General features: G+C 44.3%; 1 protein-coding gene across 1 annotated transcript in view; it reads left to right on the plus strand.

The window, feature by feature from the left end:
* SND1 (staphylococcal nuclease and tudor domain containing 1) overlaps nt 1-27,978 on the plus strand; it is a 445,319-nt gene that overhangs the window by 10,974 nt on the left and 406,367 nt on the right. Inside the window, exon 2 of the mRNA XM_055283891.2 lies at nt 26,473-26,622. Coding sequence (XP_055139866.1) covers nt 26,473-26,622 — 150 coding nt within the window. The remainder of the gene's footprint in view (nt 1-26,472; nt 26,623-27,978) is intronic.

Genomic DNA, 27,978 nt, shown 5'->3' on the forward strand with positions numbered 1-27,978 from the left:
TGCCTAGGCTGGTGTTGAACTCCTGGGCTGAAATGATCCTCCTGCCTGAGCCTCCAAAAGTGCTGGAATTACAGGTGTGAGCCACTGTGCCCAGCCTCCTGTATGCTTTAAATCATGTCTAGGTTACTAATAATACCTAATACAGTGTAAATGCCATGTAGATAGTTGCTATATTTTATTGTTTTAAAATTTTTTTATTATTGCATTATTACTCTTACTGTTTTTTTCTTGAATATTTTTGACCCATGGTTGGTTGAATCCACAAATGTGAGGGCCTACTGTACTACTTCTTTTTTTTTTTTTTTTTTTTGAGATGGAATCTTGCTCTGTCGCCAGGCTGGCGTGCAGTGGCACAATCTCGGCTCACTGAAACCTCCACCTCTCGGGTTCAAGCGATTCCCCTGCCTCAGCCTCCCAAGTAGCTGGGACTACAGGCGCATGCCACTATGCCTAGCTAATGTTTGTTTTTTGTATTTTAGTAGAGATGGGGTTTTACCATGTTGGCCAGGATGGTCTCCATCTCCTTACCTCGTGATCTGCCCACCTCTGCCTACCAAAGTGCTGGGATTACAGGCATGAGCCACCACGCCTGGCCTTACTGTACTTCTTAATTGGTTGCCGGCCCCGCCAACCCCAGGTGTCTTAAGGTCTTAATACTGACAGGTGGAGTAGGTCCTTTTTGGCTTTGTTTTTAATCTGCTTTCTCTGGGTTCTGGAGAGTTCCATGACTAAGGAAATTTTTGACTTCCTGAAGTGCAGATGACAGGTGGAGGTGAGAGTCAAAATCACGTGAGAGAAGTCTGACTCTTTTCCTATTTGCTGGCTCATAGGTCTTCCTCTTTTTCCTTTTTCTTCTTGGATAAGAAGGTGGTGTGTGATATTGTGATGTAAAAATAAATATATATCTGGTCATGGTCTTCTTGGCACAGAGCTCCTAAAACTCTAGTCATTTCTTTTTTGCTTTTTTAGAGACAAGGACTCTTGCTCAGGCTGGAGTGCAGTGGTGCGGTCACAACTCACCGCAGCCTCAGCCTGCGAGGCTTAAGGGATCCTCTGGCTAATTTTTGTATTTTTTGTAGAGGCGGGGTCTCTCTGGGCTGCCCAGGCTGGTCTTGAACTTCTGGGCTCAAGTGATCCTCCTACCTTGACCTCCCAAAGTGTTGGGATTACAGGCGTGAGCCACTCTGCCCAGCAAACAAGCCCCTTTGAACCACACTTGAGTTAATGAGTGACTCTGGGAAGCTCCTGTGAGTGGGGCCTGGTTGCTAGAGATCGAGTTCAATCACTGATGGCCAGTGATTTAATAAATCATGCCTATGTAAGGTAACCTCCTTAAATGATGGGGTTTGGAGAGCTTTGGGGTTGGGGAAAATGGTGAGGTGCTGAGAGGGTGGTGTGCCCAGAGAGGGCATGGAGGCTGTGCACTCCGCCCCCCATATATTACCTTATGTATCTCTTCCATCTGGCTGTTCCTGAGTTGTATACTTTTATATAAATCTAGTTACTAGTAAGTAAGCTGTTTGCCAGAGTTCTGTGAGCTATCCTAACAAATTAATAAACCCGAGAAGAGGCTCATGAGAACACGTAATTTATAGCTGGTCAGTCATTAAGGGTGGCTTGAGCTTGGCATCTGCAGTGGGAGGAGTATTGTGGGATGGCACCTTTAACTTGTGGGATCTGACACTAATTCCAGGAAGACAGTGTCTGAATTGAATTGAATTGTAGAACACCCAGTTGGTGTCTGCAGAGAATTAGAGGATTGCTTGATGTGGAAAAAAACCCACACACATTTGGTATCAGAAATGTTTGTGTGACTATAGAAGAAAGTTTTTTGTCCTTTTTAGCGTGGTAGGTGGTAGTAAGAATGACAATATCTGGCACGGAGAACACTTGTTTTTTAGAGGTGTTTGGGAAGATATCACTGGACCGGGGATCTGGTTTGCAGTCTTTCTGGATACTGGGAAGTGCTCATCCTAATCCTGATATTCGTTTACCCAGAGTTTCCCAGGCTTCACCTGTTTCTGTACTCCTGCAGTGGTTTTGATATATCACTTTATTGAGTTTTGGAAATCTTTTTGACAGTCAACATTTTTTTTTTTTTTTTTGAGACAGAGTCTCGCTCTGTTGCCCAGGCTGGAGTGCAGTGGCGCAATCTTGGCTCACTGCAAGCTCTGTCTCCCGGGTTCACGCCATTCTCCTGCCTCAGCCTCCCGCATAGCTGGGACTACAGGCGCCCGCCACCACGCCCAGCTAATTTAGTATTTTTAGTAGAGATGGAGTTTCACCGTGTTAGCCAGGATGGTGTCACTCTCCTGACCTCGTGATCTGCCCGCCTCGGCCTCCCAAAGTGCTGGGATTACAGGCGTGAGCCACCGCGCCCGGTCGACAAGTCAACAATTTTTAAAATTTAAATAATTTTATTTTTAAAGGTGACTTAAATTTCACTATTGAAAATGGAAAGTCAATATTAAAGAAAAAATTATTCATGACACTTGTTAAAGATGGTCAGGCAGACTTTATTCAAGGAGGGCCATGGCGATAGGTATAGGGGCCACTGCAGTGGAGTCTTGCGGTGGGAAGGAGCGATTTAGAGGTATTCGTTTCCCGTCTCTGAAATAACTAAAGTGATGTTATTTTCAGCCTTAGGAATTCTGTTCCAGGAGAGGGGGAATTACTGTTTTATAGCCTTTAATACAAGGACATTAAAAAAATTTTTGGTAATAACCCAAAACAGAATCATTGTGCCAAGTGACATTTATCTGCTTGCCTATCAGGACTCTGTCGCAGGTTTTAATGAGAAAAGTGGTGCATTCTATTCCTCCCCGCGTGTAAGGTAGAGGGACACTCCTGAGTACCTGGGTCCTGAAATCCCGCCGTGATCTATTATTGTGTGTGGTAATTACTTGCATTATTGCTCTTGGCAGGTGAGCCCTTTCACAGCCCAGAGGCCAGGAGGCTGCCTCTATCACTTAAAAGCTGAATTATCTTGTTAAGCTGTTCTCTTGTGAGGGCTTTAGAATCTCCTGAGATCTCCCCACAAGCTCTCAGCAGGACACAGGTCCAGCTCCTGGCTAAGCCCGCCCTGCCCTTGTATTCAGCCCCTGAACCGTAGCTCTAGAGGAATAACTTGCCATTACATTACAAGTAAGGCGGTGTGGGGCTGCTAGACCGGACTGCTTGGTTTCCATTTAATCCTTAAGAGTTCCCATGTTGGTGCTCTTAATGAAAGTTCTTAGGAGAAAATGTGTTCCTTTGATTATCAACAGGAGGAGCTGAAAGGCAATGTAGAGAGAATAATAAGCTCAGGACTCAGATTATCCGAGGAAAAGGGCCTCAGAAAATTGATTTTTGGTAGTGGTTGATGGCACAAGGCTAAGCATAGAGTAAAGGTGGCCCCTGAGTCTGAGCTGTCCATAAACTTTCATTTGAAATCTCTGCTTTATATGTTAAAGAGTTTAATTATTTGTTATTCATTGGAGAGAGTGCCCCCCTCAAAAAAAAAAGGTGTGGACAATCACAGAGCTGCGTTTAGTGATAGCATAGGGAAGGTAGAATATTATGAGTGTTTTTAATAAAAATGGATGAGCAGTCTCTTTTATGGGCAGTACTTGCAGCGCCGGGATCATAAACAAGTTCCAGATCATGCCGATACAGCTGCCTGTTTAATATCTTGATGTGTGCAGATCTGTGTTTGATGACAGAGGGTGGGAAGGGGCAAGGACACTGGCATCGTGGTGGGGAAGGAATGACCAGTTCTCTTGTAATCGCCAGCTGAGTTAGATGACCAGGGACTTGAGTTTTTATTCCTTTATGATAATCTCCCTAGGATTTTAATAATGAGGAGAATCCTAGGATGGTACCTTAATTCAGCAATAATGGACTTTAAAATGTTTATGGTAGACTTGTGATTTGTACTTTATTTTGACATCTAAAATTGACTATCAGTATTTCAAATAGGAAGAATTTCCTATTTGAGTTTGGGAAATAAATGGGGAAAAGTCATGCTTCTCGTGAGTATCATAGAAGCTGAGTTATTTCCTCAAGCTGTATGGTCAGCTCTGTATATAAACCCGAGTAAGTATATTAGACATTCTTTAGAGATGATTCATTCTGAGTAATACTGAGTATTATGCTTAACATCACTATTTCTATAGGTCAAGTTTAGGGAAAAGTGTGCATGACTTTACAGGAACAAAGCTGAGGAAGAGTAAATGCAGTTATTTTCATTTCTCTAAGATATTTCAAGATCTCTATTCGGCTTTCATTTAGTTGTATCTGGTATACAGGTCCCCTACCACGTTTTATCATTTTATTATGATTTGCTATTTTGTACAGTACATTTCACTCAGGGACACAGTGATGGCAGTGCTGTGAGGAGGAGAGATGAGATGACAGCAGCCATTGCCATTACGGCTAGTAACGCAGTGGCTGCTCTCCCCCGTCCCTGGATCAGAAACAGCAGCTGCTGTGCTTCTCTCCTTTCTGTGGGCCTTGGAACTGGGGAGGAGGAAAGTTAAAGTTAAAGGAAGTTAAAGGAAGGGGTTGCTGGTCTTAACGGTTTTCTGGTAGTGCCCAAACTAAATCTTTAGACTAGGGCTGAGTCCATCATTGTTTGGTAAACAATATTACAGATCAGGCGTCGAAAAATATTCAGAAAGCACAGTCCTTGGAATTGTTAATCCCACTCGTGACAGGCACAAGAACACGTCTGTATTACAGACATATGCACATACAGTGCTTAGTTAGAATAGGTCTTTATGTCAAAATCAGAGTGTAGAATTTGGTGTTTTGAGTGGCTGCATTGTTTTCCATTATGTAAAATGCTGTTGATCAACTACACTTTGAAAGCACTGAAGAGTTAAGTTATATGACTGCTAGTCAACATGGCTGCAGACTCAGGGGAAGAAAAATGACTCAGTTAAATCCCATCATCTTTCAATAGAAACAAAAGAAAAAGGCAGAATCGAAGAGAGGCATGTGCAGAAATCTTCTGAAGGAGACTATAGAACAGTAATCACCTGAGAACTTGTTAGAAATGCAGACCCTCAGACCCTACCCCAAACCTAGTAAATCAGAATCTGCATTTTTACAAGATCCCCAGGTGATTGATGTTTGCACAGTAAAGTCTGAGAAGTGCTGTCCATTAATTCCCTGCCTCTATTCCCCACTCTAACTTCCTCATTCAGAAACATATGTTCTCCAGCAAATTCTGCTTAAACTTTGGCCTTCCTCAAAGAGGACTCCCCAAACCCTAGACTAGATCAGATTGCCCTGCTGTATGAACACCATACTTCTCTCCCATAGAACTCGTGACAATATTACATAAGAGAATAATTGTTTAGTATCAGTCTTCCTCTCTATGCTGGATGCTCTGTAAGGGCAAAGACCATGTCTGTCCTATTCACCATAGTAAATCCAGAGCCCAGAACAAGACCAGGAACAAATAAATATTTTTTCGAATAAATAAATGGCTCTACTGCATATCGAGTACAGTGCTAGACTCAGGAGACGACAAACACAATTGAGACATGGTCCTTGACCTTACCACAGCTCATAGCTTAGTGAATTTTTGTTCAAATGAATGAAAGCTGAACTCCTAAGAGCATGTACTGCACTCACAGCTGCTTTACCTATTTCTCTGCCAAATGACAAGAGGTGGCCCTAATGTCTCTGGGGCCTTCCACTCCCTCGGCATGATCTCTAGGCAAGCATGCCCTCACCTCTTTCTCCCCTCATTTGGATTCTCCATTTCCATGGTGCAGTCCCCTGTCCCACCTTCTCCCTCTGCCCTCTTTAATGCAACTCCAACTTGCCTCTGCATCACTGCATTCTCCCCTCAGTAGTTCATGTTATCTTTGACAACGTTTGCTCCAGTCAGATTCCCTCAGCAGTGCCTCCCCCCCACTTTTTTTTTTTATTAATTTTTTTTTGCATACAAAAACAATAAACATTTTCTAAAAATACATACAAACAAAAAGATGCGTATCAAACATATTAGGAAGGTTGCACATGGGAAGTCGGGGAATAGAAATGGGGGTGGGAGTTAAAATAAATGAGAGAGGGACTTTATATGGATCAGTGATAATAACTCAATCCTCTATTTGACAAAGAAGAGGGAGAAGGAAGAGGAAGAAAAAGAAAGTGGGATAAAGGATCAGAAAGGGAGGAAAATAGAAAAAATTAGAGTATGACTCCAGGGTAGACCTGTTTTGTTGTCATTGAGTTGGTTGGTTGGTTTGTCTGTTGTATTCTTCATGTTTCGCCAAGTTGGCCAGACTGGTCTCGAACTCCTAGCCCGAAGTGATCAACCCGCCTCGCCCCCCAGAGTGCTGGGACCACAGGCATGAGCCAACACGTCCAGCCCCCACATTGCTTCTGGCCTCCGTGGTAGACCTCCCAGACGGAGCGGCCAGGCAGAGGAGCTCCTCACTTCTACCCAGACACGGGGCGGCCGGGCAGAGGGGCTCCTCACTTCCCAGACGGGGCGGCCAGGCAGAGACGCTCCTCACTTCTTCCCAGACGATAGGTGGCCGGGCAGAGGCGCTCCTCACTTCCCAGACGATGGGTGGTCGGGCATAGGCGCTCCCCACTTCCCAGACAATGGGTGGCTGGGCAGAAGCGCTCCTCACCTCCCAGACGATGCGTGGCCGGGCAGAGGCACTCCTCACTTCCCAGATGGGGCAGCCGGGCAGAGGCGCTCCTCACTTTCCAGACGATGGGTGGCCGGGCAGAGGCGCTCCTCACCTCCCAGACGATGGGTGGCCGGGCAGAGGCGCTCCTCACCTCCCAGACGATGGGTGGCCGGGCAGAGGCGCTCCTCACCTCCCAGACGGGGCAGCCAGGCAGAGGTGCTCCTCACTTCTTCCCGGACGGGGCGGCCGGGCAGAGGCGCTCCTCACTTCTTCCCGACGGGGCGGCCGGGCAGAGGCGCTCCTCACTTCTTCCCGGACGGGGCGGCCGGGCAGAGGCTCTCCTCACTTCTTCCCGGACGGGGGCGGCCGGGCAGAGGCGCTCCTCACTTCTTCCCGGACGGGGCGGCCGGGCAGAGGCGCCCCTCACTTCTTCCCGGACGGGGCGGCCGGGCAGAGGCGCTCCTCACTTCCCAGACGGTGGGTGGCCGGGCAGAGGCGCTCCTCACTTCCCAGACAGGGTGGCCGGGCAGAGGCGCTCCTCACTTCCCAGACGATGGGTGGCCGGGCAGAGGCGCTCCTCACTTCCCAGACGATGGGTGGCCGGGCAGAGGCGCTCCTCACTTCCCAGACGGGGCGGCCGGGCAGAGGCGCTCCTCACTTCTTCCTGGACGGGGCGGCCGGGCAGAGGCGCTCCTCACTTCCTCCCGGACGGGGCGGCCGGGCAGAGGCGCTCCTCACTTCCTCCCGGACGGGGCGGCCGGGCAGAGGCGCTCCTCACCTCCCAGACGATGGGAGGCCGGGCAGAGGCGCTCCTCACTTCCCAGACGATGGGTGGCCGGGCAGAGGCGCTCCTCACTTCCCAGACGGGGCGGCCGGGCAGAGGTGCTCCTCACTTCCCAGACAGGGTGGCCGGGCAGAGGCGCTCCTCACTTCCCAGACGATGGGTGGCCGGGCAGAGGCGCTTCTCACTTCCCAGACGGGGTGGCTGGGCAGAGGCGCTCCTCACTTCCCAGACGGTGGGTGGCCGGGCAGAGGCGCTCCTCACTTCCCAGACGGTGGGTGGCCGGGCAGAGGCGCTCCTCACTTCCCAGACGGTGGGTGGCCGGGCAGAGGCGCTCCTCACTTCCCAGACGGTGGGTGGCCGGGCAGAGGCGCTCCTCACTTCCCAGACGGTGGGTGGCCGGGCAGAGGCGCTCCTCACTTCCCAGACGGTGGGTGGCCGGGCAGAGGCGCTCCTCACTTCCCAGACGGTGGGTGGCCGGGCAGAGGCGCTCCTCACTTCCCAGACGGGGTGGCCGGGCAGAGGCGCTCCTCACTTCCCAGACGGTGGGTGGCCGGGCAGAGGCGCTCCTCATTTCTTCCCGGACGGGGCGGCCGGGCAGAGGCGCTCCTCATTTCTTCCCGGACGGGGCGGCCGGGCAGAGGCGCTCCTCACCTCTTCCCGGACGGGGGCGGCCGGGCAGAGGCGCTCCTCACCTCTTCCCGGACGGGGGCGGCCGGGCAGAGGCGCTCCTCACCTCTTCCCGGACGGGGGCGGCCGGGCAGAGGCGCTCCTCACCTCTTCCCGGACGGGGCGGCCGGGCAGAGGCGCTCCTCACCTCTTCCCGGACGGGGCGGCCGGGCAGAGGCGCTCCTCACCTCCTCCCGGACGGGGCGGCCGGGCAGAGGCGCTCCTCACCTCCTCCCGGACGGGGCGGCCGGGCAGAGGCGCTCCTCACCTCCCAGACGATGGGAGGCCGGGCAGAGGCGCTCCTCACCTCCCAGACGATGGGTGGCCGGGCAGAGGCGCTCCTCACTTCCCAGACGGGGCGGCCGGGCAGAGGCTCTCCTCACTTCCCAGACGGGGCGGCCGGGCAGAGGCGCTCCTCACTTCCCAGACGGGGCGGCCGGGCAGAGGCGCTCCTCACTTCCCAGACGATGGGTGGCCGGGCAGAGGCGCTCCTCACTTCCCAGACGATGGGTGGCCGGGCAGAGGCGCTCCTCACTTCCCAGACGGGGCGGCCGGGCAGAGGCGCTCCTCACTTCCCAGACGGTGGGTGGCCGGGCAGAGGCGCTCCTCACTTCCCAGAGGGTGGGTGGCCGGGCAGAGGCGCTCCTCACTTCCCAGACGGTGGGTGGCCGGGCAGAGGCGCTCCTCACCTCCCAGACGGTGGGTGGCCGGGCAGAGGCGCTCTTCACCTCCCAGACGGTGGGTGGCCGGGCAGAGGCGCTCCTCACCTCCCAGACGGTGGGTGGCCGGGCAGAGGCGCTCCTCACTTCCCAGACGGGGCGGCCGGGCAGAGGCGCTCCTCACCTCCCAGACGGGGCGGCCGGGCAGAGGCGCTCCCCACCTTCCAGACGGGGCGGCGGCCGGGCAGGGGCTGCAATCCCAGCACCCTGGCAGGCCAAGGCAGGCGGCCGGGGGGTAGAGGCTGCCGCGAGGCCAGACCACGCCACCGCACTCCAGCCCGGGCAACACCGAGCACTGGGTGAGGGAGACTCCGTCTGTAGTCCCAGTACCTCGGGAGGCCGAGGCGGGCAGAGCACTCGGCGTCAGGAGCTGGCGAGCAGCGTGGCCAAGATGGCGAACGCGTGCCTGCAGCGAAAGGAGAAAAGGCAGGCAGCGGTGGCGCGCGCCGGCAGACCCAGGCAGTCCGTGGCGCGGGCAGCAGCAAGCCGAGTAGATTGTAAAGGGAGGCGGTGGGGCGCGCCCGGAGACCCAGGCAGTCCGCGGCACGGGCGGCAGCAAGCCGAGTAGATTGTAGCCTGGGCCAGAGAGGGAAAGAAAGAAAGAAGGAAAGAAGGAAGGAAGTCCACTTTTTTTTTTTTGAGATGGAGTCTCGCTCTGTTGCCCAGGCTGGAATGCAGTGGCATAATCCTGGCTCACTGCAACCTCTGCCTTCCGGGTTCAAGCGATTCTCCTGCCTCAGCCTCCCAAGTAGCTGGGACTATAGGCGCTCGACACCATGACCAGCTCATTTTTGTGTTTTTAGTAGAGACGGGGTTTCACCATGTTGGCCAGGCTGGTCTCGAACTCTTGCTCAGGTGATCCGCCCACCTTAGCCTCCCAAAGTGCTGGGATTACAGGTGTGAGCCACTGCGCCCGGCCAGCGGTCCCCTTTTTACAGTATATCAAATTTCACTTGTTACCCACTTCAGTAATGTTTTACCTAACTCATTTCTAACCACTCAATTGATTATTTCCTGTGAGCTGTCAAGCCTACTCTATTCTCAACCAAAACCACTCAAATCTATACAATATCCCTGACCACTTTGGAGAATCTCTCAATTAACTGTTCAATATTCAGTTGTCTTCCCACTTTCCTCAGTCACTACCTATATCCTCCAAAGGGATGCTTGGTGTCCGAGCAAATGCTATAATCTCTTCTATGATTATATTGTCCACGAGTCTTACATTTGTTCTTGCTTCCTAGGCAAGACTCTCAGATTTACCCCAAAGCCTATATCCAATACCATGGTAACAAAAATACATCTGAATGCCTACACTGAGAGCAATGACAGAGTAACAGTATTTCCTTCCTGTCCCCTCCATGTACTGTGCTGACTAAAAATATTACTCTGTTACCTTTGCATTTTGATCCAGACAGCCTGCATTTTAGAGAATATCAAAGGTGTGGGGACAGGAGGAAGAAGTGTTAGGATTTGATAAGGAAAAAAGGAAATGAAATTCAGCATCTTGCAGATTAACATAGAGAATTTCTCTTGGCATTCTCAAAGCATCTTTTCTTTTTGTTTCTAGTTTAGACTGGAGGACTTAGGCATTGTTATTTATGTATGTATTCAACTAATTCTAATTTTTTTTTTTTTTTTGAGACAGAGTCTCTCACCCAGGCTGGAGTGCAGTGGCGTGATCTTGGCCTACTGCAACCTCTGCCTCCTGGGTTCAAGTGATTCTTGTGCCTCACCCTCCTGAGTAGCTGGGATCACAGGCGTGTGCCACTGCATCTGGCTAATTTTTGTATTTGTAGTAGAGACAGTTTCACCATGTTGGCCAGGCTGGTCTCGAACTCCTGATCTCAGATTATCTGCCTGCCTCAGCCTCCCAAAGTGCTGGGATTACAGGCATGAGCCACCACGCCTAGCCTAATTTTAATTTTTCTTTTTAAGATATCTGTGTTGCCCAGGCTGATCTTAAACTCCTTGGCTCAAGCCATCCTCCCACTGCAGCCTCCAGAGTAGCTGGGATTACAGATGTGAGCCACTGCTCCTGGTTCTCAGGCATTGTTTTTGATAATACGATTCTTTTTTGAAAATAAAGACATCCAACTCTCAAGAGTGAAGGGTTTGCGGCCAGATTGGAAAACTTCACTTAAACCAAAAATAGATTTAATAGTCTTGCCTCTTATAGAAAGTTCTCAGTTACTTTAACTCTGAACTTCCATGACTTGTTTCTCAAATCTTTTGAGACACTAAGGGGTTTCTAGCTTTTCTGAATATAAAACCTAATTAGATCACATTTATTTCTTTATTTATTTTTAATTTTAATTTTTCCGTAGTAATGGGTGTCACTTTGTTGACCTAGCTGGTCTTGAAATCCTGGCCCCAAGAGATCTTCTTGCCTTGGCCTCCCAAAGTGCTGAGATTATAGGCATGAGCCATTGCGCTCAGCCATAGATCACGTTTATATGCAATTTAAAAAAAAAAAAACAACCATGAGATAATTGGCATAGGAAGGAAAAGGGATATCTCTAAAACCCAAGATCTTTTTTGGGGCATTAGTCTTTTTCAACAGCACACTCAGAAAGTTTGGATTCTGTGATTTGAAAGCGTCTGCCATTTTATTTCATTTGGAAAAGATACTGAAACAGTGCATGGATCACACAGAAAGAGTTATGGTCCATGCAACATAATAATAGTTTGATATTCAAATTCCTAGAAGTTGTATGTGCATGGAGAGAGGGAGGACTGGGCTAGGGAGAGACAAAGTTTCAGAACCACCAGCGAGACCTAGTTCCAGTGATTTGTCTATCATTGAGGCTCTACAACAGCCTTTAGTATGTTTAGCATCTTGAAAGGTGTTTTAAAAAACTTCTTATTGTGAAATAATTTCAAACTTTGAGAAAAGTTGGAATAATAGAGATAACTCCTGTATCCCCTTTACCAAGAGTCCCTAACTGCCTTATCATCCTCTCTATATTTATTACATCCAATCATTATTCATTCACAGTAGTTATGTTCTATAAAGTTGCAAGCACTGTGAATCTATGAGTACTGATGGTTAGATCCTAAGCTTCTGGTCACATTTTCATCAACTGATCAATACCTGACCTTGTTCTATGTGCACGTTCCTTGTTGGTTTGTTTTGTTTGTTTGTTTGGAGATGGAGTCTTGCTATGTTGCCTGGGCTGGAGTGCAGTGGCTCTTCACAGGCTGAATCATCATAGTACACTATAGCCTTGAACTCCTGGCTTCAAGTGATTCTCCTGCCTCAGCCTCCCGAGTAGCTGAAACTACTTGCAGGTACCACTGTGCTTAGCTATTTGTGTACTTCTGTTTAAAGACACTTTATTTAATATATATTTTTGATTCTTTAACTTTGAATTCAAAGCCAATAGCACTATAACTCATGACTGAATGAAGTTTATCTGTCACTTACCTGTTTTCTCTGTAAGGTACATCACAGCAGCTTTCTTGTGCTAGGGATACTAGACAGCAACTCAGAACTACCCTTTGGGGCTATTTTAAACAGTGCAATCAACAGTAGCACTAAAATGTAAAAAATGTGGCACTAAATAGACCACATAAAGAACACTTGTTTACTGTGTGAAAGCCGAAACAAGAAGGCAGAGCATTTCCCTGCTGGGAACGAGGACATCAGGCAACTCAAATTTTTGCCACTTTTTGTGTGTACATGGCCCGTAAATAACAGTAACAGTGCCGAGAGTATTGATTTGGGGGTTACAAATATATTATAGTGAGTAGGCAAATTGGAAAATTCAGAATCTGAACAGTGAGGATCTTCCGTATCCCATATACCATATCCCTTTAATACTTTAATACTTCTAACTATTGTCTTAAAACCGGGGATACCCATCTATAGGAACACAATAAAACCATCAAGATCAGAAATTAACATGGTTATGGCAGGTGCAGTGGCTCATGCCTGTAATCCTAGCACTTTGGGAGGCTGAGGCAGGAGGCAGGCAGATTACTTGAGGTCAGGAGTTCGAGACCAACCTGTTCAACATGGCGAAATCCTGTCTCTACTAAAAATACAAAAATTAGCTGAGCATGGTGGCATGTGCCTGTAGTCCCAGCTACTCGGGGCTGAGACCGGAGAATTGCTTGAACCCAGGAAGCAGAGGTTGCAGTGAGCCGAGATCGCACCACTGCACTCCAGCCTGGGCGACAGAGCAAGACTCCATCTCAAAAAAAAAAAAAAGAAAAGAAAAAGACATTAACGTGGATACAATACTGCCACCCAACTGGCAAACTTCCTTCAGATTTTGCCAGTTGCCCCAGGGTCACCTATTAGCTGTCATGTCTCTGGTTTCCTTCATTCAGGAATAATTCCTCAGTCTTTCCTTGATTTTCATGATCCTGACATTTTTTCCAAGAGTAACTTTATAGAATGTGCCTTGTCATGAGTTTGTCTGTTGCTTCCTTATGATTGAATTTAAGACTGTAATTTTGGCAGAAATACCACATAAATGATGCTAAGTTCTCCTCAGTGCACCATATCAGTGAGGCACACCATGTCACTGTCACATTACTAGTGTTGATAACTGTAATTACTTGATTAAGATGGTGTCTGTCATGTTTCCTCAGTGCAATTTTAGGTATTAGTATTTTATATAATAAGCTATTTTATGTAATAAGTAATACATATTTTAACCTATTCATTATTTAATAATGTATATCCTTCAGTAGGAGATAGCTAAACTATAATATTCTATGATATATATAATATATATCATATAAACATATACTATATATTATATGATATATAATAGATATCATATAATGTTATATATACTATATATATTATATAGTATATATAAGTAATATGTAACTAGTACTTTGTGAGAAGCTATTTTGAGATTCTACAAATATCTTATTTATTTTTTTGAGATGGAGTCTCGCTGTATCGCCCCGGCTGGCTTACAGTGTGTGATATCAGCTCACTGCAGCCTTCGCCTCCTGGGTTTAAGCAATTCTCCTGCCTTAGCCTCTCGAGTACCTGAGACTATAGACACACGTCACCACGCCTGGCTAATTTTTGTATTTTTAGTAGAGACGGGGTTTTGCCATGTTGGCCAGGCTGATCTCCAACTCCTGACCTCAGGTGATCAGCCCACCTCAGCCTCCCAAAGTCCTGGGATTACAGGTGTGAGCCACTGTGCCTGGCCTCCATTAATGATTCTTATTAGTGTGATTTGTTGGCACACAATTATTTTCTAATTCCATCATCAATTCTACATTTATTAGTTGTTGTTCAACTGTAATAGAGAACTTTCTCTTCCACATTTTTTATTTACGTATTTATTCAATGGATTATAATGTATTACTATTAATTATGTTGATTTTCAAGTTGTCCCAGTTTGGGCTAATGAGAGCTCTTGTAAGCTGGTTCTTATATCATTTTGTTATGTCCCCATTATTTGAGCACTTTCTTCTGACACAGCAAGGTATTCCAGGCTCATATTATACTTTCCCTGCCCCAACCCTGGAATCAGCTGTTTCTTCAAGAAACCTTGGTTCTATTTAGCAGAGAAGAGTTTTCCTTCCTTCCCTTTCCTTTTCCTTCCTTCCTTCTTCCTTCTCCTTCCTCCTTCTCCCTCCCTCCCTGCCTGCCTGCCTCCCTGTCTCCCTGTCTTCCTGCCTTCCTCTCTCCCTTCCTGCCTTGCTCTCTCCTTTCCTGCCTTCCTCCCTCCCTTCCTGCCCTCCTCCCTCCTTCTGTCCCCACCTGCATTCCTGCATTCCCTCCAAGAAACAGGAATGTTTAGCCAAGATCTGGGTACTAGATGTGCCCATTGCTACTAGGGTATCATAGTTTTTGGGCCCTCTTCTTTAGTGGATGGAGCCAGGAAATATTTGTATATATAAACAACACACATATATCTCTCTATTTTTATATTTATCTATATATATTAAAAAGCAAAGGTTTACTTCTAATCCAACAGGATTTTTTTTTTCTGGCCTTTCTGTATCTGTAACTCTCCTCTGAGAAACCTAGCTGTCATTATCCTCCAGGTATGATTTGCTCAGTTCCCCTGTAGGTAACAAATCTGCTCACACTAGCTGAGTCTTCAGCTTTCTGTGACCTGCCAGCAAATGCTGGTTTAATCTTCAGGTCCTAGTACCCTGCCAGCTTGCGCTGACCAAGGGGAGTGTTTATAGCTTTTTTGACCTGTTGGTAGCTTAAAGTGATTTAGCCATAGGATTAGTCACCCTTAAAATAAGGACTGCCTAGCATCACAGCAGAAAATTAGCATCTCTTTTGTTTTTGGAGGAAAAAAATGCTTTGCTTTTAGGCATTTTTTTCTTTGAAATATTTCCACCTTCCTTTTAAACTTCTTGGAAGGCTTGAGCTGGGTTTATTTTTTTCCTCCAAATTTAATGTGCTTTTGGTATTTGTCTGGAATTGAAATAAAGTACTTTTAAAAATGATCTCCAGTTTTTCTGTGATGTATTTAGTGTTTAAAACAAACACTTTATTTTGGCCGGGTGCAGTGACTCATGCCTTAATCCCAGCACTTTGGGAGGCCAAGGCAGGCAGATCACCTGAAGTCAGGAGTTTGAGACCAGTCTGGCCAACATGGTGAAGTCCCGTTTCTATTAAAAATACAAAAATTAGCCGCACTTGGTGGCACACGCCTGTGGTCCTATCTCCTTGGGAGGGTGAGGCATGAAAATCACTTGAGCCTGGGAGGTGGAGATTGCAGTGAGCCGAGATCGTGCCATTGCACTCCAGCCTGGGCAACAGAGTGAGACTCCATCTCAAAAAAACCTTCATTTTTTTTCCTTATTAAAACATGTTTCTTCACTAGAGGTTTATACATTTTACCCCAATAGTATATGTTTGATTCCTTTTTCCCATCAGAATGTTATATTTATGAGTTGTGATAACTGTTAGACCTAAATTCTCAGTGGCTGTTCAGAATCAAACTTCTTGATTTTTAGTGTATACGTTTAGATGCACGCTCCAGAAATTCTGGTTTCTCTGACTTGTTAGTATCGTTATTCAAGGAAATAATATGTAGTAGTTAATCTTACTGAGTGGTTTGGTGCTCTAGTCTGTCTTTATGCTTTGTTTTCTCAGATTACAACACTTAAGGAAATTCAGAAATGCTCCTTTCTGAAGGGGAACATGGGAAGAGAAAAATGAACACTGATCACTGCAGTAACTTTCCCTTACCTTTAATAGCCTGAGTACTTGACCCTCGCCATTTGATAGAGGAGAAAGTCCCCTCTATATAATGATACTCTTTTTTATGTCCTGGAGTCAGTTAATTTTTGGTTCCTCCTCTGGTAAGTTAACACATAACTGTTACGTATCCTGAAAGATTTTCTTTCGACAGCTGGGCTAGATTTCTCTTAAATGACACTTCACATTTGTCTGCTATGTGTGGTTAGTTCTTCCTGAGTTGTTTTGTCTTATTTCTGAGTAAATAAGCCTTGATCTCCCAGGTCCTTGGCAACAGCAGAGCTCAGCGTGAGGTAGTGAGGACCTGGCTTTGCAGAGGACCATTGTCTTGGAGACAGTCCTGACCCTGGTTTCCAGGAGGTTGAGTGAGTTCCTTCATGGTGAAGGCTTCGATTGTGAAGTCTAAGCTACAGTCTTGATTGTGTTCTTTTATGTAAGTCATCGATATTTTGGCTCATGATTCTCATATCATAGATTTAGTATTTGGAGTTTATTAGCAAGTACACTGGGAAAACCTGTGTTCTAGCCCTCATGCCATCTGACTGTGCCATAGTTTTCTCATCTGTAAAATGAGGATAAGGGTCCCTGTCTTGCTTCCTCAGGGCATTGTTGTGAGGTTGAGGAGGGGAGGAGAGCAGGGAAGGAAGGGAAGAGAGATTAATGTTCCTTTAACATTTATTGAGTTACCTTCTTGGTTTCAGGGAGTCAGGGATCTTATGTAATAATCCAAATAACCCAGAGGAGATAGTGGTATTATCTTTATTTATAGATGAAGGAATATCACACTGTTCAGAATGATTTTCACTCGAGTTTGTGTTCAGGTGTGAGCCACTGCGCCCGACCATGATATTTTCTTCTATATCCCTAGAGAAATGTCCATCTTTTTCTATTGTACATACTCTTCCAATCTTTATAGCAGACCACACTTTGAGCCATTTCTTATAACAACAATGTTGGCTCTATTTATTGTGTCCTTGGGCTGGGCTCTGTGCTAAGTGCGTTTATTTTGTTTAGGTTTCATAACAACTCTTTTATTTTTATTTCAGCAACAGATTGACAAACTGGATCATAACAACTTATATATATTCTTATGTATTTATTTTATGAATGATGAAATGGAGGCTAATGGAGCCAATTAAATAACTTTCAAAGGTCACTGCTGACACTGATTTGATTCTGAAACTAAATTCTTATTGCCATATACTGCAGCTCCTTCTCTGATTATAAAAACGAGCAGTTTGTGTAACTTGAATTGGTCCAGAATTTATTTTTGCCATGCACTTGCTATTTAGACGACCATAAAACTAGTTTTCATCTCACTCGCTTGTCATAATGCTTTATATCAGGGGTTGGCAAACTTACTCTGTAAAGGGCCAGGTAATAAATATTTTAGGCTTTGCCAGCCATATGGTCTCTGTCGCAACTACTCAACTCTGCCATTCTACTGCAAAAGCAGCCCTAGACAATACATAAATGAATGAGCTTGACGTGTTCCAATAAAACTTTATTTATGGACACTGAAATTTGACTTTCATACTCTTTTGCATGTTACATAATCTTCTTTTGATGTTTTTCCAACCTTTTAAAAATGTAAAAACCATTTTTAGCTCATGGACTGTACAAAAACAGGCAGTAGGCTGGATTTGGCTAGTAGGCTGTAGTTTGCCAATCCTGCATTTTATCGTTTTGAAGTTTTCTTCTTTGCGTCTACTTTTTGGGTGTCCTTTTGTAATATTGAACTCTAAGTCAGCTTGCCTTGCAGATGGTACGGTTTAATAAATGTTGGTATGATTTGGGACAGCCAGCTCATGGAAGCTTTACTTGCTTAGTGGTTTGGTCTCCAACACCTGTTCTACTGGCACATATAAACAGAGATTTTAATTGGGAAAAAGATTTAATCAGTAGGTAACCTCAGATACCATTTTGACAGAAATCAGCTCCCAAATGCTTGTTTGTGGAATATCAGGATTGGGAAACTTCAACCCCAATCCTTGCTCTACTGTCAATCCTGGTTATTTTAGGCAAAAGTTGCTTTACCTGTCTTGCTCTCAGATTTCTCAGCTGTAAAATAAAAGGGCCCAGATTAGATGCTGTCTTTATGTGAAGTCTCTCTGTAGATGATTGTTAGGGTCCTCCTGAGATTTAAACTCCGTATGTGTAAACTGAGGCCCGATTTTTGGCACAGTTGGCTCGGGAGCAGCGACTTGTGCTTGTATCTGTTGGGTCTGCAAGTGTATCCAGAGCCAGTGAGTCAGCACTGCCATGAGCTCCTGGGCTTCTGGTTCATTGGGTTTGAATGTTGGGCCCTCTAATTTAGGTTTGCCTCTTGTTCTTGCCAGGAAAAAAACAAAAAGCAACACAAAAACACACACGCACACACACATAAAGCAAACAAAAAACTGGCTGTGTTGGTGAGTATTCAGGGAAAGGCCTCCCAGACCACACAGCTTATGTTGTTTTGGGATTGCTTGCTTTGTCTAAATGACTTTTTAATTTTCAAGAGATGATTCTTCCTGTGGAGGCAACAGCTCTGGCTGCCAGGAAGCTTTTTCCTGATATGCTTTTTGAAATATTCCCCAATTGAGTTTCCTTTTAGTTACTCTTCCTTTCATTACATTTCTTTAAATGTTTTCATTTCATTAAAGGGGATCCAGTAGGACCAAACTTTGCCTCCTCTTTTTACAGCAGCTCCTTCCCCATCCCCTGATGGTATTTTTAGGTGTAGAAAGCACCTTGTCCAGAGGGGAGTCCCTGGCCTACTGCTTTGCCACTCTGACGTAGAGTCCCTGCATGTGCAACCTTTGGGTTGTGGCACTTGAAGAATGGCATCATGGACCCTTCAGCTCAATGACTTTCCTGGTTCTCCTTTCTGTGTGACACACAGGATGCTCACTATATTGTTTCTGAGAAAAAGCTTATATTGCTTCTGGCCATTTTCATCCTCTTTAGAGCTTTGTAGATTTCACTGAAGTTCTGTCTTTTTCCTGTGGCTTCCTACCTAGTTATTTCTAGAGGATTTGAAGGTTTATACTTATAGCCTCTTCTGGGGTGAGTCACCATGCCTGACTTTTGCTTCTCAGTCAGCTGCTATTTTAAAAAAAATTTTTGTTAATGTTTTTCAGCTAGCATCTAATCTTCCTGCAAGAATATGGAAGTCTCTATAGTGAAACATACATTTTATGTCCCCATGTTTTTGTACTTTTGTATTGGACCTTAAAATTTTTTTTTAGATATAATTAACATACCATAAAGTTGACACTTTTAAAGTATATAATTCAGTGGCTTTTTACTACAATCATATAACAATCACTACTAATTTGGAATATTTTCATCACCTCCAAAGAAATCTGTATCCGTTAGTGTATTCCCCACTCTTCCCTCCTCTCAGTCCCTGGGAACCACTAGTCTGTGTTCTGTCTATGGATTTCCCTATTCTGCACATTTCATATAACGGGAACAATTCAGTATGTGGCCTTTTGTGTCTGGCTTCTTTTACTTAACATAATGTTTTCAAGGTTCACGCATGTTGTAACATCAATCAGTACTTAATCTCTTTTTATTTCTGAATGATATTCCAATTGTATGGATATACGACATTTTATCACCAGTTGACAGCTGTTGATGAACGTTTATTGTTTTCTCTCTTTTTTTTTGGCTATTATGAATGATGTTGCAATGAGCATTGGTGTACAAGTTTCTGTGTGGGCATATGTTTGTATTTCTCTTGGATATATACTATTGGGGAACCTGTCCCCGATAGTCACGTAGGTTCTTTTCTATTTTCCCTAAGCGTCGGCCGGTTTGAGAAATAAAGGGACAGAGTACAAAAGAGAGAAATTTTAAAGCTGGGCGTCCGGGGGAGACATCACATGTCAGTAGGTTTCGTGATGCTCCCTGAGCCGTAAAACCAGCAAGTTTTTATTAGGGATTTTCAAAAGGGGAGGGAGTGTGTACAAATAGGGTGTGGGTCACAGAGATCACATACTTCACAAGGTAATAGAATATCACAAGGCAAATGGAGGCAGGGCGAGATCACAGGACCTCGGCGAAATTAAAATTGCTAATAAAGTTTCAGGCACCATTGTCATTGATAACATCTTATCTGGAGACAGGGTTTGAGAGCAACCGGTCTGACCAAATTTATTAGGCAGGAATTTCCTCATCCTAATAAGCCTGGGAGCGCTGTGGGAGACTGGGGCTTATTTCATCCCTATAGTTTCAACCGTAGAAAACGGCCACACCCAAGGGGGCCATTTTAGAGGCCCACCCTCAGGGACGCATTCTCTTTCTCAGGGATGTTCCTTGCTGAGAAAAATAATTCAGCGATATTTCTCCCATTTGCTTTTGAAAGAAGAGAAATACGGCTCTATTCTACCCGGCTCACTGGCGGTCAGAGTTTAAGGTTATCTCTCTTGTTCCTGAACATTGCTGTTATCCTCTTCTTTTTTCAAGGTGCCCAGATTTCATATTGTTCAAACACACATGCTCTACAATTTGTGCAGTTAACACAATCATCACAGGGTCCTGAGGTGACCTACATCCTCCTCAGCTTACGAGATGACAGGATTAAGAGATTAAAGTAAAGACAGGCATAGGAAATCAAAGGGTATTGATTGGGGAAGTGATAAGTGTCCATGAAATCTTCACAATTTATGTTTAGAGATTGCAGTAAAGACAGGCATAAGAAATTATAAAAGTATTAATTTGGGGAACTAATAAATGTCCGTGAAATCTTCACAATTTATTTTTAGAGATTGCAGTAAAGACAGGCATAAGAAATTATAAAAGTATTAATTTGGGGAACTAATAAATGTCCGTGAAATCTTCACAATCTACGTTCTTCTGCCATGGCTTCAGCCGGTCCCTCCGTGCGGGGTGCCTGACTTCCCCCAACATATACACCTAGGAGTGAAGTCACAGGGTCATATGATAACTGTTTAACTTTTGAGAAACCTCCAGGCCGTTTTCCAAAGCAGCTATACCACCCATAATATATGAGGGGTCCAGTTTCTACACATCCTTGTCAACACTTGTTATTGCCTGTCTTATTGATTTTAGCTATCCTAGTGGTGGTGAAGTGATATGTCATTGTAGCTTTGATTTGCATTTGTCTGATGACTAATAATGTAGAGCATCTTTTCATGTGCTTTTTGGACATTTATATTTATTTTTTGGATGAATGTCTCTTCAACTTACTTTAATTGGGTTATTGTCTTCTTATCGAATTATGATAGTTCTTTATTCTGGGTACTAGACCCTTGTCAGATATACGAGATAAGAGTCTAGTATTCAGAATTTGCATATACTCATATTTTTTTCTTTCTTGGTAGTGTCCATTGAAGCACACTGTTTTTAATTTTTATGAAGTCCAATTTATTTATTTATTTTTAAGTTGCTTGGTTTTGGTATCACCTAAGAAACCATCACCTAATGCAAGGTCATGTAGATTTACAGGTTTGTTTTCTTCTAAGACTTTTATAGTTTAACTCTTAAATTTAGGTCTCTGGTCCTTTTTGAGTTATCTTTTGTATATGGTATGACGTAGTGGGCCAACTTCATTCTTTTGCACATGGAGATCTAGTTGTCCCAACACATTTTTGTTGAAAGGGCTACTCTTTTCCCCATTGAATTATCCTGGCACCCTTGTTGAAAGTCAGTGGGCCATATATGTATAGATTTGTATTGGGCCTTGTTTTTGTAATATTTATCATCAGATATCTGCCCTTGTTCTTTATGTTGGTTCTTCACGCAGGTAGATATTGCTGTTATAGTACACCTACTATACTGTCTTAACTAGCGGATATGCCCATTAAACCAGTCCTCTTTGCAGAGCTGGTAAGATGCCATTCTCAGACCAAAGTGATTTTTGCTCTTGGGCTGGGAAAAAATATTGGCTTCATTGACATACAAATTTCTGTACCATCCCTTTCTTTGCCCTTAGTGTGGCTGGGTTTTTGTATAAGAAGTTTTCTGTCTTCTTCTGTCATTGGCCCGGGAGTTAAAGAGTTAAACCAAGTCATTTATCAGAATCTAGTGAAGATTTAATGTGGTGTTCCTGTTGCTGGGCAACATTTTAGTGGCTGCCCATATAGTGTTTCACTGTAGGTAAATCTCCCAGTAAACCTGTAAGTGGGTTTGAACAATTTGAGTCCCCAATTTTCCTTCTCAGCTGCCTTGTTTCAGCCTTTGTAACCGTGTGACTTGTGCCCTGAAGCCAGGTCCTTTGAATCACACCAGGTCCCTCTGCAACCTTTATTGGCAGAACTGAGAAATGTCTAATCCATAACGTCAATCAAACTGACTCATTGTGACACCTGGTTTCACAAACCTCCTGTTGTATCAGGTAGTCCTAAGATCATTTTTCTAGAATGTCAGTTTATTAATATAATTGGATAAAGCAGTAACCATTTGACTTGATTTCTGTGCTCTATAAATTAGCAATTAAGGATAATTACTGCATCCATGAAAGTTTGCAACATGAATCAGCACAGCTTTGGCAGACTAATTACCCATGACAGTTTCTTCTCAATCTTAAGATTATTCTACTGAAATTAAAATTCTGGTAAACAACATATTATACTTACATGTGATGTTTATTGTTTGTCTGTCTCCCCCTACTAGAATATCAGCTCCCCAAGAGCAGAAATTTTTGTCTACTTTGTTTCACTGAAACATGCCACTTGCCTAGAACAATGTCTGGCACATAGTAGGCACTCAGTAAGTTTGTAGTGAATTAATAACTGAATAAATCAAGGAATAAAATTATAACAATAATCAACTTGGCAGGTCTTTCTGAGAAGAAAAATGGCTTGTTTTGGTGCCATATGAGATATAAATTGTTGAGCATATAGACCCTTGGCCCTTTTCATATTTTACCTAGACATTTAAAGTATTTTTCCCCCAGAAGGTATTTCTCATTGGTTTTATTTGGTGGCGACTGTTAGCTACAAGAAGGCCATTACAATGTTTTCATTGAGGAAGAACTTGAATAAAGACTGGTGAGTAAGACAGGTGAGAGAGTTTAACATTGGTTGGCAGATGAAGTGGAAATAGCAAAAAGGAGGTGTAGTGTGTTTCTGTTTGTTTCTTTGTTTTTTGAGAGAGAGTCTTGCTCTGTCACCCAGGCTGGAATGCAGTGGCACAACCATGGCTCACTGCAACCTTGACCTCCCAGGCTCAAGCGATTCTCCTACTTCAGCCTCCCAAGTAGCTGGGACTACTGTTGTGCACCACCACACCAGCTACTTTTTTTGATTTTTAGTAGAGATGAGGTCTTGCTGTGTTGGCCAGGCTGGTTTTGAACTTCTAAGTTCAAGCAGCCCTTTCGCCTCGTCCTCCCAAAGTGCTGAGATTACAACCTTGAGCCATTGCACGTAGCCTGTAGTGTGTTTTGAATGATTTCAGTTTCTGTGAGTGGTAGGAGGGAAACTAGTTCTTCCCTATTAGAAATAGTTCTCTTACTTCCGTAACTGTGTACAGTCAGTCTTTTCTTACCTCTCCACCAAGGCAATAGCCAAATGAGGGGAAGAGAGTTTCAGAAGAAGGGTGCACACATGCCAATCCTCTCCTCCTGGAGGAGTAGGAATAGCAGTACCTGCCACAGTGAATCTATTTCTTTTGCTTAGGAAGTTGAATTGGTGACAGCTGCTTGAATTCATATATTCAATGGTATAAAAGGTGTAGAGAGCCTATAGAGTAAAAATCGTCTCTGTAACATTGATTCAAGCGTTAACTGAATGGCATTTTTGGTACAACAATGCAAGGAAGTTCTGACAGCAGCCTTTAGCATTCAGGGAGAGGAGAGGGCATACAAAGGAGTTTTGCACAATTACTGTGTACAAGTTGTTTGCCAAAGCCCTTAATGGGGCCAGGATAATAGTTGTAGACCCATTGTCCCCAGGGATCCGGTTTACTAGGCAGAGGCATTAGAGAGGCAATACCTTTCTGATATTTAGAGATGAGGGGCTCTTCTCATCAGTCCCTCTGTTCTTGAGCTTCTCAGTTGCATTTGTCAGGCTTGAGAAACAAAGATGGTTTCCTAGGCTAGGTTAATGCTTGCTTATCAGAGTTCACCTTTGTCAGAGAGGATGAGTTTTCTTGTAAATAGGCCTTAGCTTTTATGACTGGGCTTTACCAGGAGGTCTCCTGGGAATGCGTTATTACTTTTTTTGTGTGAAAACTTGACCAAAATTGAGCAGCAAGCACTAGAAACAGATGTTCTGGTTTGTGTGCTGTATGTAGTTTGGCTGTCCTCAGCCTCATTTGGAATTTGTGCTTGAATGATTTCAAGTGCAGGTATTCTACACTATGCTCTTCTTGCTGCGTGTTTTGTTTCTGCCACTTGTGAGAAAGAATTGAATATAAATGAGTCAGATCCAAGCTCTCCTTTTCTTCTTTGGCCCTTCTTATTCAGGAACTTCAAGCAGCCTCTACTGTAGTATACCTGTTCTTTCCTGGCTTTGTTTGGTTTGAGAGCTTATCTTTTGGAATGTCAGTTCCCTGGGATAATGCCTAGGACATGAATTCTCAGGATAGGGTGTTAGCATGGTTATTCGGCTAGAAGTTTTAGGGTTTAATTGCTGATAACAGGCTAAAAATGAAAAGTGTGCCTATAACTGGATTAGGAAGACAGTCTTTTTGTGTGTGTGTGCCATGGTATATAACCAGGGATTAAAGTGACTTAGGCCAGGGCCTGTGTGCTTAAGGTGTTGGGGATATTGAGACATTATCAGAGTACTAATTTAATGTGAATTAAATATTGTGTATTGGAATGTACAATTAAATATTGTATATTGGAATATACAATATTGTTTGATAGAATTTCCATAAAAAGGTAGTATGGATAAATGAATTGTGATATATTCATACAAAATCCTTGGTCAGGGTAATGGTGGGGTTCAAGAGAAGGGACTGCAAGTAGAGGGGGCACATGGAATCCAAGATTCTGGCAGTGTGCAATATTCCAGTTCTTAACTTGGGTGGTGGTTGCTCAGATGTTTACTTTTCTTATTCTTTAATTTGTACATGTGGGTTTAAATTCATTTGTGTATTTATATCAATATTTAACACTTGAAAGCATTAGTTAAGGTAGAGAGGTGGGGAGCAATGCACTCTAAGTGAAAGGAGCAGCTTCCTTTCATTCTCCTTTTTCTCTTCCTTTGATTCAAGTTCTTCATAAGGATTATTCCTTTACTGAGAACTCCATGGTCTTGTCTGAACAGTGTTCTGTGTTGACAGAACCCTCCAACCTTCTCACTGCTAACCTTTCAGAAGCATTCTTTATTAAGCGTGAAATTGAGAGTCTTTCAGATCTAGTGAAGCCACGGCATGAGCCCCCGCCTGTTTGTTGTATTGAGTCTCTTCACAAAGACAATTTGAATAGCTTGGGTCGTTTTTCCCTTATGCCTCTTCTTCCCTTCTTTCACTTGAAATCCTTTCTTCTTCTCCCCTGCAAATACTTTAAGGTTAATGCCAGTGAGCTTCAGAGCTCTTTTCACAGTTGCAAGTGGGTTCTATGCCTGGCATCTTTGATTAGAGAGATGAAAGGAGCCACTGACTGCACTTGGGAGCCTTAAGGTGCTTATTAGATTCTTATGTTTTAATCATGTAGGGCATGGGTTTTCTAGATTACTTCTGTATTTCTCTCTTGTACTGTCCACAAGGGAAACTCTAGGTATTGCATCCACCTTAGCCTTGGGCATGTTCAGTTCCTCCCAGGGGTGTGTAGGGACTTCCTTCAGCTTCTCCTTTTTTTTCTTTTTTTGTTTGAGACAGGGTTTCACTTTTGTTGCCCAGACTGGAATGCAATGGTGCGATCTTGGCTCACCACAACCTCCACCTCCTGGGTTCAAGTGATTCTCCTGCCTCAGCCTTCTAAGTAGCTGGAACTACAGGCATGCGCCACCACACCCAGCTAATTTTGTATTTTTAGTAGATACAGGGTTTCTCCATGTTGGTCAGGCTGGTCTCGAACTCTCGACCTCAGGTGATCCACCCGCCTCGGCCTCCCAAAGTGCTAGGATTACAGGTGTGAGCCACTGTGCATGGCCGCAGCTTCCCCTTTTCTTAAGCCTTTCATTGTTCGCTTCAATCTGAGAATGGAAAGTGTTGATGGAGATATTAATTTCTTAATAATTGGAAAGAATGCAAGGGGTGGTACTTGCTAGGATGAAATTATAGAGGTCATTAATCTGTATGTCTCACATGCCTTTTTACCCCTGTCTGTTTATTCTATGACTTTTCTATTGTTGGATTTCTGGGTCAATCATTTCAGAATTTGGCCCCAGGCTTTACGTAGGTATTTCTCTTATAAAATTAAAAACAATCCTGTTTATTTAGTCATTCAACAGATGACTTTGCATGCCTTTGAAGTGCAAATGCTATTTGAAATGTTGGGGATACGGTGGTACACAACCTGCATTATGGTGATATGGCCTCTGGACCATTGATTTTCTCCTTCTTCCCCCTACGTAGGTCCTCTCAGGGTGCGCCATCATTGTCCGAGGTCAGCCTCGTGGTGGGCCTCCTCCTGAGCGGCAGATCAACCTCAGCAACATCCGTGCTGGAAATCTTGCTCGCCGGGCAGCCGCCACACAACCTGATGCAAAGGATACCCCTGATGAGGTAGGTGTTTCGCGAGGCCATCGTGAGCCTGTGGACCTAGGCAATAGCCCACTGTCTTCTGTGGCTGATGCTATTTTGATGTACTCTTTCTTTGTATTTTGAGTATTTTTATATCATAGAACTGCTGATTCTGGATGTGCCCACAAGCAGCTTGTATCTGTTGTTTATATGTTTACTACCTTTAGTGGCAGTCGAAGTCTTAGAGCTTTTTCTTGTACCTTTTCCCATAGACAGATTTGTCTTGTTTTCACTACTACTTTTCTTGGAATAGGTTAGGAACATTTCCTGGGTAGCCTCAAGCATTTGAAATCACCATTGGTTATGGCAGAGCTCTTTTATTAATTTATTTTTGAATTCTTCATTCATTTACATTATTCAAAATGCAGAAGGATATATAGTGAAAAATCAAGTACTTCCCCTGAGACACCTGATGTTACCAGGGTCTTGTGTCTCCTTCCAGAGATAGTTAAAACCTGTATGATCAGACACTTTCATTTTCATAAATGGTAGCGTGCTATAAATGCTAGGCCCATATTTTATTATTTTATTAAAGATTCTTTTTCTTTAAGGTTCAGAGGATACATTTGCATGTTTGTTACACGGGTATATTGTGTAATGTTGGGGATTGGGCTTCTAGTGTATCCATCACCAAAATATTGAACATTGTATCCAATAGATAATCTTTTAATTCTCACCCCCCTCACTCCTTCTCCCCTTTTGGAGTCCCCAGTGTCTATTATTTCCATCTTTATGTCCATGTGTACCCATTGTTTAGTTCCCACTTATAAAAGTTAGAACATGTGATATTTGATTGTCTGCTTCTGAGTTAGTTCACTTAGGATACTGGCCTCTAGCTCCATCCATGTTGCTGCAGAGGACATGATTTCAGTCTTTTTTATGGCTGCCCATACTTTATTACTGATTTTTTTTGTTTTGTTTTGAGACAAGGTCTCTGTTGCCCAGGCTGGAGTGCAGTGGTGTAATCATGGCTCACTGTAGTCTCAACCTCCCAGGCTCAAGTGATCCTCCCACCTCAGCCTCCTGGGAGTAGCTGGGACTACAGGCGTGTGCTATCATACCTGGCTAATTTTTATTTTTATTTTTTTTTAGTAGAAAGGAGGTCTCACTAGTTTGCACAGCCTTGAGTTCCTGAATTCAAGCAATCCTTCTGCCTCGCCCTAAAGTACTGGGATTACAGGCGTGAGCCACTGCCCCTGGCCTATTCCAGATTCTTAATCTGGGATCCATGCACCTGTGAAGGCATATATAAATCCCATGAAATTGCAAAATTTTGTGTAAACATGAATTGTTTTAGAGAGGGAGTTTTAAAAATCAGTTTCTTAAGGGAACTTATGG

The sequence above is a fragment of the Symphalangus syndactylus genome, chromosome 6 (assembly GCF_028878055.3).
Source record: "Symphalangus syndactylus isolate Jambi chromosome 6, NHGRI_mSymSyn1-v2.1_pri, whole genome shotgun sequence".
Lineage (NCBI taxonomy): Eukaryota > Metazoa > Chordata > Mammalia > Primates > Hylobatidae > Symphalangus > Symphalangus syndactylus.